The sequence below is a fragment of the Saccoglossus kowalevskii genome, chromosome 13, assembly GCF_978046115.1.
Source record: "Saccoglossus kowalevskii chromosome 13, keSacKowa6.1, whole genome shotgun sequence".
In the NCBI taxonomy this organism is placed as follows: domain Eukaryota; kingdom Metazoa; phylum Hemichordata; class Enteropneusta; family Harrimaniidae; genus Saccoglossus; species Saccoglossus kowalevskii.
In genome coordinates, this window is record NC_140653.1 from 7,981,929 (window position 1) to 8,002,343 (window position 20,415).

The 20,415-nt window shown below is 35.5% G+C and overlaps 1 protein-coding gene across 1 annotated transcript; it reads right to left on the bottom strand.

The window, feature by feature from the left end:
• Positions 1-1,708: 1,708 nt before the first annotated feature.
• LOC102810077 (uncharacterized) lies at positions 1,709-20,005 on the bottom strand. The gene is made up of 10 exons (XM_085506698.1): positions 19,885-20,005; positions 12,874-12,925; positions 12,600-12,658; positions 12,367-12,449; positions 11,536-11,609; positions 11,000-11,070; positions 9,934-10,040; positions 9,455-9,519; positions 2,543-2,634; positions 1,709-1,953 (listed from the first exon to the last, which is right to left on the bottom strand). The coding sequence occupies exons 1-10, from the start codon at positions 19,952-19,954 to the stop codon at positions 1,769-1,771; spliced, it is 858 nt and encodes a 285-aa protein (XP_085362824.1). The 5' UTR covers positions 19,955-20,005; the 3' UTR covers positions 1,709-1,768.
• Between the last annotated feature and the right edge of the window lie 410 nt (positions 20,006-20,415).

Below are 20,415 nucleotides of genomic sequence, written 5' to 3' on the forward strand. Positions count from 1 at the left end.
GTGGGAATATCCACTTTCTCACATAGCTCTTCCATGTGAACAATGTGTGGGAACATCCACTTTCTCACATAGCTCTTTCATGTAAACAATGTGTGGGAATATACACTTTCTTACATAATGGATTCATGTGTACAATGTGTGGGAATATCCACTTTCTCACATAGCTCTTTCATGTGAACCAATGTGTGGGAATATCCACTTTCTCACATAGCTCTTCCATGTGAACAATGTGTGGTAATATCCACTTTCTCACGTAATGAATCCATGTGAACAATGAGTGGGAATATCCACTTTCTTACATAGCTTTTCCATGTGAACAATGTGTGGGAATATCCACTTTCTCAAATGATGGATCCATGTGAACAAATGTGTGGGAATATCCACTTTCTCACATAGCTCTTCCATGTGAACAATGTGTGGGAATATCCACTTTTTCACATAATGGATCCATGTAAACAATGTGTGGGAATATCCACTTTCTCACATAATCGATCCATGTGAGCAATGTGCTGTTGTATTTTGTATTAAATAAAGGGATATGATAGACCATATTTGAAATGCTCATAAACAATATTTATTCGGGTAAATATTTGCATGTAGGATCACATGAGATGATACAATTCATAGTTACTGCTTTAGATATTGATGGTTATTCTCCCATTGAATGAATGTAACTAAAAAAAAGTTCTACTCAAGAATGACAAGGTATTTCAACCATTCATCCTTATATTTATTAGGCAGGGGAGTTTATAATTTTTAACCTATAGTTAGTCCAATTATAATTTTGTCTTGAGTTCAAATTCTGAAATTTTTGTACCTGAATCAAATAACTACTAAATAATAAACATTTACATTTGTGAAATTTAGCATAAAATATTATGTATATTGTTTCAGCTTACTGCCTCCACATAATACCTTGAGGTACAGTGACTCCTCGCTAAGTTGTGGTGTCATGATGCAATCAAAAACAGTGATTTATCAGAGGTCACGACTTATGTCATGAAAGGGGATTCATGCATTAACATGGATAAAAAGCACATATACACACATGGGTTTATTTATAGTATGTTTTTCTTTATTGAAAAAGATCACAGCGTCCATGTTTACAGATCAAGCTTTGCCTTTGATCAAGACTTGATGTATAGCGTGACTTATTTGCGTAAACCAGAACTACCCCGGATTCAAAGTCATTACCTCAGAGTTGCTTGGCAAGGACTGAATTGCTTTTACTTAAGACATGCTGCTCAGTTGAGAACTAGAGATCAGAGTAAAGGATTCAACTCATTGTCAAAGAGGCTGCTGTCACCCTTTGTATCTCAGTAATTGACAGTCAGTGTTAAGTTGTTTCCTCCAGTCCTTTAACGGCCAATTAAATACATGCAATGAAACATTAGTTCTTTTACTTCAGAACTCCTGGCAAAACACAACAGAATTTTTGGGAGACACCCAACCACCTACGACTTAGCCGAAATTATGACTTACAAAGGTGTGACTTAGCGAGAGGTCACTGTATCTAATAAGAAAGTTGCATGTTAGTTGCGCCACCACAGTTGAAATAGAGAAATGTTCTGCCTTTCATATTGCACATTCTATCCAATATAGAAAATATAAATTTATTTCCCTGTATTCCAGTTGTTGCATAAGTAGATGACGTTGTATTACTAGATAGTAAATTACTACATACCCTAATAATTTGTAGCCCAGCACATTTGTCTGACACATTCACTGTATCGTGATAATTTTATTAAACATTTACGTGACTAACACCTTAAATATGACTGTCCAATATTTTATCAAGTACACACAATATCTGGGAAGCTTCATATTCAGCACCAGGTGATAACACAATTGGTGTTTTAACATTTCCAGCCTCTACACATATCATATTGTGGTATTCATCATCAGCAAAGTCAGACATTGTCTTGGCTTTCTCAAGCCAGGGATTCCAAACCACTGAAAGAAACAAGCATTAAATTGTGTAGCATAGTTGACATTGCCTCTGACCAAAACTCCTCGTTATTCTTGAATGCCATGATGGTCATTTATTAATCTAAATTTACTACAAATACCAAAACATATTATATAATCTATTTATAATCTATTTGGTACCAAATTGCAGAAACAGGATTCGTTGCATCAAAGTTAAAAACAAATCTGCTTTAAAGTTGCATTCGTACTTTGCCGTATATCCCAATAAAAATCGTATCTCTATTAAAATTATTAACAAGTTGATTTAGCAAGAAATCCTCAAACACTGAATGAATGAAGCTAGCCTGCATAAACAATGTTATAGTGCCTAATAAAACCAATCTAAACATAATTTGTATTGTTGTAATAAATCACTTTACTTTAAACAACTTATAATATTCAATTACAGTATTCTGTTGAATAAAATAATTCATGCACGATGCAAACCCCAAAGCTCTTATGTGTTTACAGAGGTCAAGGAGAGATTTTCTGCAGATTATATGGAATGCGGATGTAACTTTATTTTTAAACATAAGGCATTTCATTATAGCGCCCTCTAGTGGTATATACTTACCAGTGTCTGGCAGGTTAGTCTTCTTGATGACCATATTTTTACCATTCATCACATTACTGATAGTGTGCTGAGGTGGTGTACAATAATATACCCTGTAACCAATGTTAAACACTAGTAAATAACACCAAATAATATACCCTGTAACCAATGTTGAACACTAGTAAATAACACCAAATAATATACCCTGTAACCAATGTTGAACACGAGTAAATAACACCAAATAATATACCCTGTAACCAATGTTAAACACTAGTAAATAACACCAAATAATATACCCTGTAACCAATGCTAAACACTAGTAAATAACACCAAATATACTCTGTAACCAATGCTAAACACTAGTAAATAACACCAAATATACCATGTAACCAATGTTGAACACTAGTAAATAACACCAAATAATATACCCTGTAACCAATGTTAAACACTAGTAAATAACACCAAATAATATACCCTGTAACCAATGCTAAACGATAGTAAATAACCCAAATAATATACCCTGTAACCAATGTTAAACACTAGTAAATATACCCTGTAACCAATGTTGAACACTAGTAAATAACACCAAACAAGTAACCTGTAGAATACTGTGTGGGTAATATTTTATATCGATTTTTGTTGCATTTGCAGCAAATAGTTACCAAACAATGAGAAATCTATAGGATTGAATATACCCCACAGCTGGCTTCACATGCATTGTTCATAGTTCATATGGTGCTTACACCAGGATTTAATTACAGCACCTAGGCGGCATGTGGTTACAGCTTAATGTTCCGAGTAATCGCAAGAAATTGACATGACAATAGAAATTCATTAAAGACTGGCACTCCCGCATGCAATTAACAGCGAGTGAAATTCCTGGGATTGAAACATATTTTGAAGTCACTGATGTAGGCAACGAATAACTGCAAGTTGACATAAAGACGAGGTAGTTTATTTAATCAGTGGTCAACTAGAGGCTGAAATTATAATTGATTTGTTTATTTCAATTTCTCCTGACGTCAAATAGAATACACTGGTGAAACACGGTAGTAACTGTGGGTGAAAGGATGTTTTGGGGTGTAGTTTACATTGTATATGGAGTGGTAGGGTCGGGTGTAATGTGTTCATTTCCAACTATTATGAAGTCACGTAGAATTTCACTTAATATTTTTGCTGACATGTTTTCAAGCATTACATGTGAATCCAATTTTCACTGCGCTGTGTCTCAATAGAGTATGAGGGAAATGGCATATTCACTGGAATTTATTTCAGGGGAAAAATGTTTTCAGTGATAATGAAGTATTATGACAGATACCCTCCCCATGGCTTTCATTGCGTATGGAAGTTATTTTCACGAGTGATGCGGTGTATCCTGCTGCCGTACATTCACGAGCGAAGCCACGGGGAGGGTGTGGGGTTCTGTTATTATACATATGTCCCATATTTGATTATTTCATATTAAAAAAAGAACGTGCAACAAACCGGGATAGAAATTTAGATCGGGGAACCCAATTGCCCATTAATATGCTCCAAGACAGTGCTGCGACCACAGTCACTTGGGGGCTGAAAATCAATAAATACTAATTTTCAAAAAAAAATCATCCGCTATACGTATAGTTTATTTATATACGTATAGCGGATGATTTTTTTGTTGAAAATTAGTATTCATTGATTTTCAGCCCCCAAGTGACTGTGGCTGCGACCTAGCAACGCTTGTCAGTGTAGAACGCGTGTCGCTGTACGTGAGTCATTGTCCGAATAAATAACTCGTGGATGTTTAAGCGCGGTGGTCGTAGCGCAGCGCGTGTTCGAATTTCATGTAAATAAACAATGTATTTTACACGCGTTGTATACGTCGCTATGAGTCCCATATCGAACGGGACGCGACACGACGACTGTCGCCCTTTAGTTGGGACCACGACAGAACCAGAACTTAAACTGGGCGACTACGATACACGGTAGATGTTGAAGTTAAAAGTTCCTCCACAGATCTGTGCATTGGCAAACATGCCGTGCAACTGCGGTACACCACTGACGGAATGACTTTCGTTGAAATCGGTCGTCGCTGACTCGTGAGCTGCACACTACAACCTCGTTTGTGATGTTGCTTGCTGGTCGTGGATAGACTGAGTCTTGGTTACCGGTTAATTTTTGCTAATTTGGCGTTGGTAGTCTTTATTTGGAACTGAATAACACCGCAACGTTGCCAGCAGAAACCTCATGGTATATGGATGTTGATGGTTGCGGCTCCATATTAATCGGAGATTTTACTGCGGGTCCAGGCAGCGGATTTATAAAACTCAGTTTCCAGGTGGTCAACAAACATTAAGTTCTCCCAATCCTAGTATTCTATGTGATGTACATCTAACATGCCAAAAATGCTGGTGAACGATTTGAACCTGACAAAAATACTTGAAATAGATACCAGGAAGGGGGGGGGGGGGTAAAAGAAAAGTTATATAACATTTTATTATTCAATAATTTATTAAAATACATAAGTTTGTCCAACTCCCTGTGATACAACACCTCAGACATAGCTCATTGTACTCGGCTTGAGTGTGGGCAAAAAGTTACTATTTGAATTTTTGATATCTTGTTTCATTAATGAGAAAGTTGACCCCGAAGTTAGAGTAACTATTCAGCAGGAATGGCTTTTTAACTCTTCTGTGATTTTTTTTTGGCTTGGCTGATTTTGTTCATACTTGACAGGCAGGTCGTACCATCACTAATTGGAAAAACAATCCTGACCCACCGCTACCATGGCAACAGCCAAAATCTGTTTTTTGGATACTTTCGCCAAATTTATTGCCTCCTACCAGTCTTGTAATAGCAGTGCCCAAATGATCATGCCTTTTATTTTGGCTGCGTTGCGCACTGGTAAGAGATCACCGGCGCCGACATTGTTACACTGTATCAACGTAATCTCAACGCAACTTTGAACTTTGAATGAAATGTAAATGCTGCCTCCAATCTAGAAAATACTATCGCAAAACGGTTGGAAATAATACATTTAACGGCTGAATACGTCCTAGCAATACAATTAAGTGACTTCTAAAGACTGAATGTTTTTTGCGAACTTCATATACGGTGCCCGGTTTTAGTTAGGATGTTTCTGCTGGCGACGTTGCGACGTTACCCAGTTACAAATAAAGATTACCAACGCCAAATGAACAACATTTTAACCGGTAATGAAGATTCATTCAATTCACGGCTAACAAGTTACATCACAAGCGAAGTTGTAGAGTGCGGCTCAGCGACGACCGCTGTCGACGAAAGTCATCCCGTCAGTGGAGTACCGCAGTAGCATGGCATGTTTGCCAATGCAAAATTCTGTGGAGAAACTTTTAACTTCAACATAAATTTGTGTCAACCCAGGGTCAACCCTTCACCATTGTATTCAAACGAATCACGTGGTGTGCCGTTCTTCTTCAAACCCGACATTCAATCAATAGGGGAGTTTCAGTTAAAAAAAACATCGCAAATCATGCAAATTCAACATTTTCAAACCAGTATACTAAAACAGAAATGCTAAGTGATGCAAAAGAAGGATAGATGTTACTTTTCAGTATACACATCTCTGTTGATACTATCCCTCACATATTCTACCCCCAATTATTCCTGCGTAAAATGGACTAGCCTCTATCTTGTTGACATTCAGAGTAAAATCACGTGACAGGCTGTTAAAATTGGCTGTTGCATACTCTTTCGCCGGTCTGGAAAATGTGTTTAATTAGCTCTCATTCAAGCAACAATGCAGATTTCCCAGTTGGGGTGAAACTATTGGACTCTGCCATTAAAAAATAGGGGTGTTTTGAGAAAAAAACGAATAACCCTGGAGTGCACACAACACACTGAATTTCGGAACAAATCTTGCATTATTTACAGCAGCAGAATACCACAGAAATATCAGACGAAACATGGAAACACTATATATTGTATTTCGGCTTGAACCCTCTCTATTGCAATTCCAGGAATTACACCCATATGTGCACCCATTTTCAACCTTGGTATCACCCAACCCTGAAAACAAATTCTTAATACCACGCTGAAGCGTTTGGTAATAATATACCCTGTAACCAATGTTAAACACTAGTAAATAACACCAAATAATATACCCTGTAACCAATGCTAAATGCTAGTAAATAACACCAAATAATATACCCTGTAACCAATATTGAACACTAGTAAATAACACCAAATAATATACCCTGTAACCAATGTTAAACACTAGTAAATAACACCAAATAATATACCCTGTAACCAATGCTAAACACTAGTAAATAACCCAAATAATATACCCTGTAACCAATGTTGAACACTAGTAAATAACACCAAATAATATACCCTGTAACCAATGTTGAACACGAGTAAATAACACCAAATAATATACCCTGTAACCAATGTTGAACACTAGTAAATAACACCAAATAATATACCCTGTAACCAATGTTAAACACTAGTAAATAACACCAAATAATATACCCTGTAACCAATGCTAAACACTAGTAAATAACCCAAATAATATACCCTGTAACCAATGTTAAACACTAGTAAATATACCCTGTAACCAATGTTGAACACTAGTAAATAACACCAAATAATATACCCTGTAACCAATGCTAAACACTAGTAAATAACACCAAATAATATACCCTGTAACCAATGTTAAACACTAGTAAATAACACCAAATAAATGGCATGATATATACATGTTGCATAATACATGTTTACTTTGACTTGAGTATTTAGCATGCTGTTTATTAGTCCCCGTTCGGACGCAGTCCGAAAACGGGGACTTATGTTTTGCCCTGTGTGCGTCCGTGCGTCCGTGCGTCCGTGCGTCCGTGATCACCTGTATCTCGAACATGCATGGACCGATTAAGTTCAAACTTCACTCATACATCACACATTATATGGGACATATGCACATGCATTTTTTTCATGATCCGATTAACGATAGCCGAATAGCGGCCATTTTAAGGCCGAAAATGCATCAAAATCGCACATTTTCACCATTCCGGACCCGGATCTCAGTTATGCATGGACGGATTTTGTTCAGATTTGGTACATACATTAAACATAATAGGACCTTGATGCACGTCATTTTTTTTTTTGGATCGGGTTCGAAATGGCCGACTGGCGGCCATTTTGTTTTAAAGAATTCAGTTCTGGATCCGTATCTGAGACATGCTTGGATTGATCGAGTTCAAACTTCACACACACAAGATACATCATGTCACAAATATGTATGTGCATTTGTTTCATGATCTCATTAACGATAGCCAAATGGCGGCCGCTTTAAGGCCGAAAATGCATTGAAATCGCACATTTTCACCATTCCGGACCCGGATCTCAGTTATGCATGGACGGATTTCATTCAAATTTGGTACATACATTAAACATAATAGGACCTTGATGCACGTCATTTTTTTTTCGGATCAAGTTCGAAATAGCCGACTGGCGGCCATTTTGTTTTAAAGAATTCAGTTCTGGATCCGTATCCGAGACATGTCTGGATTGATCAAGTTCAAACTTCACACACACAAGGTACATCATGTCACAAATATGTATGTGCATTTGTTTCATGATCTCATTAACGATAGCCAAATGGGGGCCGCTTTAAGGCCGAAAATGCATTGAAATCGCACATTTTCACCATTCCGGACCCATATCTCAGTTATGCATGGATGGATTTTGTTCAAATTTGGTACATACATTAAACATAATAGGACCTTGATGCACGTCATTTTTTTTTTCGGATCAAGTTCGAAATAGCCGACTGGCGGCCATTTTGTTTTAAAGAATTCAGTTCTGGATCCGTATCCGAGACATGTCTGGATTGATCAAGTTCAAACTTCACACACACAAGGTACATCATGTCACAAATATGTATGTGCATTTGTTTCATGATCTCATTAACGATAGCCAAATGGGGGCCGCTTTAAGGCCGAAAATGCATTGAAATCGCACATTTTCACCATTCCGGACCCATATCTCAGTTATGCATGGATGGATTTTGTTCAAATTTGGTACATACATTAAACATAATAGGACCTTGATGCACGTCATTTTTTTTTTTCGGATCAAGTTCGAAATAGCCAACTGGCGGCCATTTTGTTTTAAAGAATTCAGTTCTGGATCCGTATCCGAGACATGTCTGGATTGATCAAGTTCAAACTTCACACACACAAGGTACATCATGTCACAAATATGTATGTGCATTTGTTTCATGATCTCATTAACGATAGCCAAATGGGGGCCGCTTTAAGGCCGAAAATGCATTGAAATCGCACATTTTCACCATTCCGAACCCATATCTCAGTTATGCATGGATGGATTTTGTTCAAATTTGGTACATACATTAAACATAATAGGCCCTTGATGCACGTCTTTTTTTTTTTTTTTGGATCAAGTTCGAAATGGCCGACTGGCGGCCATTTTGTTAAAGAATTCAGTTCTGGATCCGTGTCCAAGACATGTCTGGATTGATCAAGTTCAAACTTCACACACACATGGTACATCATGTCACAAATAGATATGTGCATTTGTTTCATGATCTGCTTAACAATAGCGGAATGATGGCCATTTTAAGGCCGAAAATGCATCAAAATCACAAGTATGATCTGTGTGTAATCCATGTTAAACATTAAACTGTAATGTTTGCAAGTTCATCATATTAGGAATGAGTAATGTAATATGAATAAAAAAAACATGCAATATTAATGAAGAAATGGTCATTAAATTTGACATAATGACAGTCACAGAAATAATTAAAAATCAAATGGTGCCAAAGTTGATTTGGTGACAAAACTACCAATGAACAAATTGTACTATTTTTTGTGAAAAATAACTACAACTAAACAGCAGTTTTTCTTTCTCAGAAATTTGATACTACAGTCCCTGTTAACATTCTCAGAAATCTGATTTTACCTGTCAACATTCTCAGAAACAGAAACACACTCTCTTTGTTCTTGAAATTTATTATCATTCTTCACCTGAATTTAAAATGTAGAAAAAATAAAAAAAATAGAAGTCTTCTAATTCAGAATATGAAGAGCAATAGATGAAAACCAAATAATATTGCAACACAGGTAAACATAAATTTATATGATATATGCAGGGTACACATCAGATAGATACAAGGTATACATGTTTTTATGAGCACAAATACACTGGATCTGTCTAACAGTCTCATGTCTTATTTTATTCAAAATCAAAACAAGTCCTAAACCTTGTTCCTCTGATTTTGTCTATAGACACATTTCAATAATATTAATTTAATAACAAGTATACATTGCACAATTCACTTTATATAAATGTATGCACAGGACATAGTATGTGAAGTGTGTCTTTTTTAGTGTGTTTTATTGCTTAAATAACTCACATTAATTTAAGTGTATCAACTTTACCTTGTCAGAATATTCAAGTCCTTTCAGGTCAGAAATGGTAACCTTGGTAACATCAGGAACTCCAAAATATGTATGAAGAAGACAGGTGAAATTAAATTCATCTGAACCTGTGTATTGTGAAATCAAACATACAGTTATTAAAAAAAAAAACTTTTATTATTTCATTTATTTTTTAACAAAATTTGTTTTGTTAAATTTTTGTTTACATTTTCAGTCTTCTGTAATCTTTATTATATACTTATTCTAGGCATAAGATATATATTGTCTAATAAGTTTGTATTAATAACATGATATATACACATGAAATTCAAATGAAAAACAAAATATGTATAAAAAAATATATATAAATAATAACCTAATATGTGATATAAATGCTTGCTATGATTGGTTCAGGTATGTATGAGATAAGGTTTCACGGCACTGCATTTATTTCAACAAGATACTAGCCAGTCAGCCATTTTGGATTTGATGGTGACATTAATGCATGTGCATTTATTCAATACGATGTATGATGTATGTGTGAAGTTTGATATGAATCAAGAACTGAATTCTTTGAAAGAAAATGGCCACCAGTCGGGCATTTTGAACCCTATCCGAAAAAAATAAAATTTAGTGCCAAATCAAGTTCCTATCATGTTCAACATATGTACCGAGTTTGAAAATAATTCATGCATGACAGAGATTGGGGTTTAGAAGAATGAAAATGTATGATTTCAATGCATTTTTGGTTTTAAAATTGCAGCCAATCGGAACTGAATTGAATTATAAAACAAAAGCTTGTGCATACCGGGTATGTCCGATATAATGTCTGATGTATGTGTGAAGTTTGAAATTGATCGGCCCAAGCACGTGTGAGATATGGCCGGATAACTATGTACACATGCAAAATCACATGCATACAGGAAGATTATTCTATTATAAGTCCCTGTTTCTGAAATTCATAAAAACAGGGACTAAGCAGGGACTAAACAGGGACTAAGCTATTTGGAGAGTCAAGAAGTGGTGATGATGCTGCAGTCACATACAATGGTGCTGATATGACATGTCATATGGGGGTTTTACATACCTGTATTTTTAACAGCAAAGTTCATGTGGAACTTGCATTTTTTAAGAGTCAGGGTGTACATTAGTTTAAATCTGAAAGAATATTACAACCATTTGAATATTTTATTAGTTAGTGAATTCACATGAATCTTTTTCTATTAAAACATTTCTGGTAAAAATTGTGTTTTGTGCTTATTCAAAGTCACTATCATTGACATCCGATATCCAGAAATAAATATAAAAGAGCAGTGGTCATCGCACCACGCATGCACAAGATATTGGACCCAAAATATAAACAAAGATGGTGACTTTGACTATTGCGCAGAGTACAAATTGAGACGTTACCAAGCTTTAATTAGATAATTTATTAGATGATTGGAAGGTATCGAAGGAGTGAACGGCGGTAACTAGTGCATGTCAAGCCCAAGTCATACTTGTAATTTCCATTAGAAGAACACATTGAAATGTGAGAAAATCAATGTTTATCTACACAAATGTCACACATGCCCAGGAAGACGACCACTGCCCTTCAATTAAACATTTTAAAGCCAATCTTACTTATGGTTCCACATATTCCTTGTATCCATAGAATCTTCTAGTGTTAATATTGCAGTTACATCTCCATCAGAGTTCTGCATAAGTTAACATTCCTAGTATTTATATTTCACAGTTGAACATTTTTTGTGTTGACAATACATGATTACACAGTCTTTCATCGTTGAATATAATCAATCATGTTTAGACCATCAATGACTATCAACTGACTGGCTGTGATTCAAAATACATGACTATTCATGGATAACTCAAATCCCTATTTTGTCAGTGACCATGAATCATTCATTCAAATATATATGTGAACAAATTGTGATATCATAACTATGTGTATAGCAATAATTTGTCAAAAATTGTTTCAATCTATAGTTATTCCAGAACATTCCAATTATAGTCAAAAGTAATTTGTTATATAGTGTCTTCAAATTTCCATAAATTCCTACCTATAATGCTGTGATGTTGTTTTGTCTTAAGAAAATATAGTTTTTGCATTATAGTAAATAAGTTTGATACTATTCTAATTTAGTTGTCATAATTATACAATTTTGAAATGTTTAGTCATGACCAGTTTGTTGGAATAACAGAATTCAAGTTTAGATCATGTATTATAAAACAGAATTCCCTCAAAAACATAAAGCACACAAGACTCTTAAGAAATCTGACCAGTTAGAACAGTTTGTAACATTATGAAAAATTTAATATTTTCTGACTATAAATGATCATATATTAATTAATTATTTTACTATGTCTACTATGGTTATTATAGTTGGCTATAATTATAACTGACCATAACTCTGATTGACCACTGTGTACATGTACTGTATATACTGTTTATACCTTACTTGGTGCTTGACTTAAGGTCCATCTGCTGATCCGAGCAAATCCATGTTGGGGTCCTAGGTCCCATGGGCCAAAATTAGCTGGAACAAAATGGATATTATCATACAAATTATTTGTGCTTTTGAATGGCAATGAACAACTTTAACATTTTTTTTAACTGACATCACAGGAAATAAAAAACTTAAAATATTGATATTGCAAATCAAATGCTAATAAAATTAATATCTTACGGAATACAACTGGAATGCCTCCCCGTATTGCTTTCTTGTTATCATAAACAGCTTGTTTACTGTCACCAATAAATAGAAAATTATTAACTTACTGAGCAAATTACAATAATTAGTTAACTACACTGCAGTAAACAAAGCCATGCAATGTTATAAAATATTTATAAAGTCAGATGGCAGTTAAATACATTGTATGAGTTAATGCAGTACATATTGGCTGTTTGTGTCTTATTGATATTATAGTGACAGATACCATGTACATAGAATGTGTACTTACCTTACAAATAGCCACTCTTGACCACAGCATTGCCATGACAACACAGTCGCTCCTGTCAAAACACAAAAAACAAAAACATGTTGAAACTAAAGTTAGCTTCCCAGTCAAATTATTATTATTACATTACAATCACTAAAAAATGTAATAATTTTTTTAAATATCTACTCAATTTTTTAATCCTAAATTTACTCTCAAATATTAACTTCATATAAATATGTAATACTCTGTCCCACTCATATATTAAATGTTTTCATAATGACCTCAAAAATATTGTAGGTTATTGGCACAAATCTCACCCAATATTTATTGGGTCACCAAATCTATTTAATCTATTGATGACTCAATGTCGTAACAATATTTATCTTTTAAATTGTTTGTGGGGGGGGGGGGGCAAAAGTTTGAGATGTCATTGTCTCTCCTGGTAAATATTTGTTTATGTGCAATTGAAGTGGGAGTACCCCGGTACTCACATATAGACATTGTTGTTTGACCATGTTTACATTACTGTCTCATTATATGAAACTTTATTGCATGTCAATCTAATCATTATTACATCTGTCTTAATTAGTCCCCGTTCGGACGCAGTCCGAAAACGGGGACTTATGTTTTGCCCTGTGTGCGTCCGTCCGTCCGTCCGTGCGTCCGTGATCACCTGTATCTCGAACATGCATGGACCGATTAAGTTCAAACTTCACTCATACATCACACATTATATGGGACATATGCACATGCATTTTTTTCATGATCCGATTAACGATAGCCGAATAGCGGCCATTTTAAGGCCGAAAATGCATCAAAATCGCCCATTTTCACCATTCCGGACCCGGATCTCAGTTATGCATGGACGGATTTTGTTCAAATTTGGTACATACATTAAACATAATAGGACCTTGATGCACGTCATTTTTTTTTTTGGATTGGGTTTGAAATGGCCGACTTGCGGCCATTTTGTTTTAAAGAATTCAGTTCTGGATCCGTATCTGAGACATGCTTGGATTGATCGAGTTCAAACTTCACACACACAAGGTACATCATGTCACAAATATGTATGTGCATTTGTTTCATGATCTCATTAACGATAGCCAAATGGCGGCCGCTTTAAGGCTGAAAATGCATTGAAATCGCACATTTTCACCATTCCGGACCCGGATCTCAGTTATGCATGGACGGATTTCATTCAAATTTTGTACATACATTAAACATAATAGGACCTTGATGCACGTCATTTTTTTTTCGGATCAAGTTCGAAATAGCCGACTGGCGGCCATTTTGTTTTAAAGAATTCAGTTCTGGATCCGTATCCAAGACATGTCTGGATTGATCAAGTTCAAACTTCACACACACAAGGTACATCATGTCACAAATATGTATGTGCATTTGTTTCATGATCTCATTAACGATAGCCAAATGGGGGCCGCTTTAAGGCCGAAAATGCATTGAAATCGCACATTTTCACCATTCCGGACCCGTATCTCAGTTATGCATGGATGGATTTTGTTCAAATTTGGTACATACATTAAACATAATAGGACCTTGATGCACGTCTTTTTTTTTTCGGATCAAGTTCGAAATGGCCGACTGGCGGCCATTTTGTTAAAGAATTCAGTTCTGGAACCGTATCCAAGACATGTCTGGATTGATCAAGTTCAAACTTCACACACACATGGTACATCATGTCACAAATAGATATGTGCATTTGTTTCATGATCTGCTTAACAATAGCGGAATGATGGCCATTTTAAGGCCGAAAATGCATCAAAATCACGTATTTTCACAATTCCAGAACCGGATCTCAGTCATGCATGGATGGATTTTGTTCAGATTTAGCACAATGTGTTGTACATATGCAGGTGCATTTCGGTCATGATCTGCTTTGAATGTATATGTCACTCAAATATGAACGGAACGGGGACGTGTCATTGACAATGACTTGTTTTTTCATATTATTATTTCATCATTTGAATATTATTATAACATTTTTTTTATTATTTTGGGATTGTATCAACAATGAATATTTATAAAAATCAAGAAAATGGGTTTGTTGTGTCAACAGTATTTTTAATTTATGTTGAATCAGGCCATACATTTAAGTGAACATAGAATATGTTTGAAGAATACTGAACTTCAAAAGTCAATATTCTATAATTATTAGGTCACTATTTCAAATGTCATTATTTTAACGGGATCTGATGACTCCCTAGCACTATGTGAATTATTACATGCTCGGATTGCTATATTGTGGATAGAGTGAACATATTTATAAATTGAAATTTAGTGTTAAATTAGTAAAATTAAACCTGTTTAGACACTGAATGATCACCTGACAAGTGATATTCCACGAAGGCCCAACGTGGCTATGTTAGTAGCTCTTCTAGTCTGTTTGAAAATGGCAGCAAGCAGAATTTTGTTTTTTTATAATAGTCGCTGCCACTGCTGCAGCATACCAATTGATATTATGAGGTTATTCTCTGGATACCTCAAAGTATGCACGAAGACAGTACAGTGGGGGTATCGATTGTCTGAGTGCATACTTTGAGCTATCCTCGTAATAACCTTATTATACATCTTTTTCTTCCAAGGCTACATCATGGGAATGCTGAAATACAAACAGTTTAGAACAGAATCAGCAAACTTCTTTGTTTAATTTTATTATTAGAGGACGCTTACGTGTGTAATCATTCCATATTTGGAATTTGCATTTCCTAATATGGTAGGATGAAAATACCCTGTAAAGTACCGAAAAATTATGGCACGCTGTAACTTATACCATTGTAACTTATGACAGTGATAGATATATAAAAATATAATGTCATAATAATGAAATAAAAGTATAAAAATGACCAAAGAGTGACACAATAAAGAAAAAAACAATGATAAGGTAATAGAAACATGAGCAAATATTGATAAAATTTTAGCTTTTGGTGCTAATCTCACCCAATAAGTACATATTTTTGTTTTATTTCGTGATTTCTCCAGTTTACAAATCCACCAATTTTAATTTGCTCAGACAGAGTATTGATTTTCAATTATTATTTGTTCTATTAGTAGCACATGTGCTTTTTCAATTACAGAGGTGTTGTCAAAATAAGTAATATTTTAATAATTCAGTATTCAACAATTGTGATTTATCAAAATAAGTAATATTTTAATAATTCAGTATTCAACAATTGTGATTTGTCAAAATAAGTAATATTTTAATAATTCAGTATTCAACAATTGTGATTTATCAAAATAAGTAATATTTTAATAATTCAGTATTCAACAATTGTAATTTATCAAAATAAGATCTAATCTAACAAGTAACCTGTAGAATGCTGTGTGGGTAATATTTTTATATTGATTTTTGTTGCATTTGCAGCAAATAGTTACCAAACAATGAGAAATCTATAGGATTGGATATACCTCTCAGCTGGCTTCACATGCATAGTTCAAGCCTGCCTAACCGGTGCTTATACCAGGATTTAGTTACAGTACCTAGCACCTAGACGGTCTGTGGTTACAGCTTCATGTTCCGAGTAATCGCAAGAAATTGACATGACAATAGAAATTCATGAAAGACTGGCACTCCCATGCAATTAATAGCGAGTGAAATTCCTGGGATTGAAACATATATTTTGAAGTCACTGATGTAGGCAATGAATAACTGCAAGTTGACATAAAGACGAGGTAGTTTATTTAATCAGTGCTCAACTAGAGGCTGAAATTATAATTAATTTGTTCATTTCAATTTCTCCTGAAGTCAAATAGAATACACTGGTGAAACACAGTAGTAACCGTGGGTGAAAGGATGTTTTGGGGTGTAGTTTACATTGTGTAATATGGAGTGGTAGAGTCGGGTGTAATTTGTTCATTTCCAACTCTTATGAAGTCACGTAGAATTTTACTTAATTTATTTTTGCTAACATGTTTTTAAGCATTACAAATGTACATGTGAATCCAATTTTCACTGTGCTGTGTCTCAATAGAGTATGAGGGAAATGGCATTTTCACTGGATTTTATTTCAGGGGAAAAATGTTTTCAGTGATGATGAAGTATTATGACAGAACCCCATACCCTCCCTGTGGCTTTCATTGCATATGGAAGTTATTTTCATGAGTGATGCGGTGTATCCTGCTGCCGTACTTTCACGAGCGAAGCCACAAGGAGGGTGTGGGGTTATGTTATTATACATATGTCCCATATTTGATTATTTTATATTAAAGAAAAAACACGCAACAAACCGGGATAGAAATTTAGGTCGGGGAGCCCATTAATATGCTCCAAGACAGTGCTGCGATCTAGCAACGCGTGTCAGTGTAGAATGCGTGTCACTGTACGAGTAAAAATAAAATAATCAGACGTCTAATTTGAGTCATTGTCCGTATAAATAACTCGTGGATGTTTAAGCGCGGTGGTCGTTGCACAGCGCGTGTTCGAATTTCATGTAAGTAAACAATGTATTTTACACGCGTTGTATAAGTCGCTATGAGTCCCATATTGAACAGGACGCGGCACGACGACTGTCGCTCTTTAGTTGGGACCACGACAGAACCAGAACTTAAACTGGGCGACTACGATACATGGTTTATGTTGAAGTTAAAAGTTCCTCCACAGATCTGTGCATTGGCAAACATGCCGTGCAACTGCGGTACTCCACTGACGGAATGACTTTCTTTGACATCGGTCGTCGCTGGTGAACGATTTGAACCTGACAAAAATAGAAGACGGAAATGTGTTTACAAAATAAAAATAGTGATTACTTGAAATAGATACCAGGAAGGGGAGGGGGTAAAAGAAAAGTTATATAACATTTTATTATTCAATAATTTATTAAAATACATAAGTTTGTCCAACTCCCTGTGATACAACATCTCAGACATAGCTCATTGTACTCGGCTTCAGTGTGGGCACAAAGTTACTATTTGAATTTTTCATATCTTTTTTCATTAATGAGAAAGTTGACCCCAAAGTTAGAGTAACTGTTCACCAGGAATGGCTTTTTAACTCTTCTGCGATTTTTCTTTGGATTGGCTGATTTTGTTCATACTTGACAGGCAGGTCGTAGCATCACTAATTGGAAAAACAATCCTGACCCACCGCTACCATGGCAACAGCCAAAATCCGTTTTTTGAATACTTTCGCCACAAATTTATTACATCCTACCAGTCTTGTAATAGCAGTGTTCAAATGATCATGCCTTTTATTCTGGCTACATTGCGCACTGGTAAGAGATCACTGGCGCCGACATTGTTACACTGTCAACGTAATCCCAACGCAACTTTGAACTTTGAATAAAATCTAAATGCTGCCTCCAATCTAGAAAATACTATCGCAAAACGGTTGGAAATAATACATTTAACGACTGAATACGTTCTAGCAATAAAATAAAGTGACTTCTAAATACTGAATGTTATTTTGCGAACCTCGTATAAGGTGCCCGGTCTTAGTTATAAACCGACGTTAGCTTCACGTTCATGTCCTACCATGATAACAGCCGAAAACATATTGCTTGTTTTCATTGGCAACCGAAGTACTTTTATTTTGTAAACAAATTTTCGTCTGCTATTTTTATTCAGTTCAAATCGTTCAGCAACATTTTTGGCATATTAGGTGTACATCACATGGAATACTACGATTGAGAGAACTTGATGTATGTTGACTGAGTTTTATCATAGTACGAAGTTTTACCAGTTCCAAATAAAGATTACCAACGCCAAATGAGCAACATTTTAACTGGTAATCAAGATTCATTTAATCCATGGCTAACAAGTAACATCACAAGCGAAGTTGTAGCATGCAGTACTAGTAAGTCATCCCGTCAGTGGAGTACCACAGTAGCACGGCATGCTTGCCTTCAGCACTGTAGTCAAACGAATCACGTGGTGTGCCGTTCTTGTTCAAACCCGGGATTCGATCAATAGGGGAGTTTCAGTAAAAAACAAACATTGCAAATCATGCAAGTTCAACATTTTCAAACCAATATACTAAAACAGAAATGCCCAGAGATGCAAAAGAAGGATAGATGTTACTTTTCACTATACACATCTCTGTTGATACTATCCCTCACATATTCTACTCCCAATTACTCGTGCGTGAAAGACTAGCATCTTTTCATAATGACATTCAGAGTAAAATCACGTGACAGGATGTTAAAATTGGCTGTTGCATACTCTTTCGCCGGTCTGGAAAATGTGTTTAATTAGCTCTCATTCAAGCAACAATGCAGATTTCCCAGTGGGAGTGAAACTATTCAACTCTGCCACTAAAAAATAGGGTTTTTTTTCAGCAAAAAACGAATAACCCTGAAATGCACACAACATACTGACTTTCAGAACAAATCGTGCATTACTTACAGCAGCAGAATACCACAGAAATATCAGACGAAACATGAAAACACCATATATTGTATTTCAGCCTGAACCCTCTATATTGCAATCCCGGGAATTACCCCCATATGTGCATCCATTTCCCATCTTGGTATCACCCAACCCTGAAAACAAATTCTTAATACCACCTGAAGCGTTTGGTAATATTAAGTCCATGGATAAACTGTAGAATTTGTTATTACTATACTGTTTAGTTTGTATTCTTCAAGCCTTTTCCATGTTCACTTAAATATCTGGCCTGATTCAACATAAATCAAAAATATTTTGGACACAACAAACCAATTTCCTTCCACTTTTTTCCAAATACTAGTACAGTAACCACAAATAAGGTGGGCGTGGCATGAATCGATTGACTTGAGTTTTGATTTTCACACCTCAAACTTTTCTGTTTGTTTAGTACTCCGATATACGTTTATTGTCATGAAACCCATTTCTTTACTATTCGCGGCAGTGTGTGTGCGTCGCCGGCGTCATTCTTTGTCAATTTCAGCAACACCGCAATGACCATGACAGAAGCGTGACGTGGTGAGTGCTAAACTAACGACCATAGAGTGCAAAACATAATGACCATCGAGGATGTCTCCAGTCACGACTGTGGAAACTACACCGAGCAATGAGTTGTATATTAGAGGTGAATATACCTACCGTGTAAATGGACTGTCACACATACATTGTCACCGCGGTCCAGAACAACCAAATCTGATGAGTTGGCCATGTTTGTACCGATCAGGTGATGCTTAATCTAATGAAGCTCTGATTTGAAAGCGCCATCAAGCGATCACATGAAATTAAAGTGCGCCATCCAGCGTTGTCGTTGTTGGCGCCCTTGCGTTTTAATCATGTCATGTGTAACCGTTAATGAAGAAGGTACATACACGTCTCACCTCGTTTTAGGGTTACATTTTATTCACATGCAGTCATAAAATAATCATCAAATCAAATTAAAATAATAAAGATCAAATAATTATATCTGTACTAGGTACTATCAATGTTTTCCATTTGTTCACCGCGACACCACATTAAAAAAATATAATTAATATAAATACTTATTTATTTATTTATTTATTTATTTATTTATTTATTTATTTATTTATTTATTTATTTATTTATTTATTATATACAATATATACAGTTTCTTAAGGTAGAGATGCATGTTCGTGGGCACTTGGGAGTGAA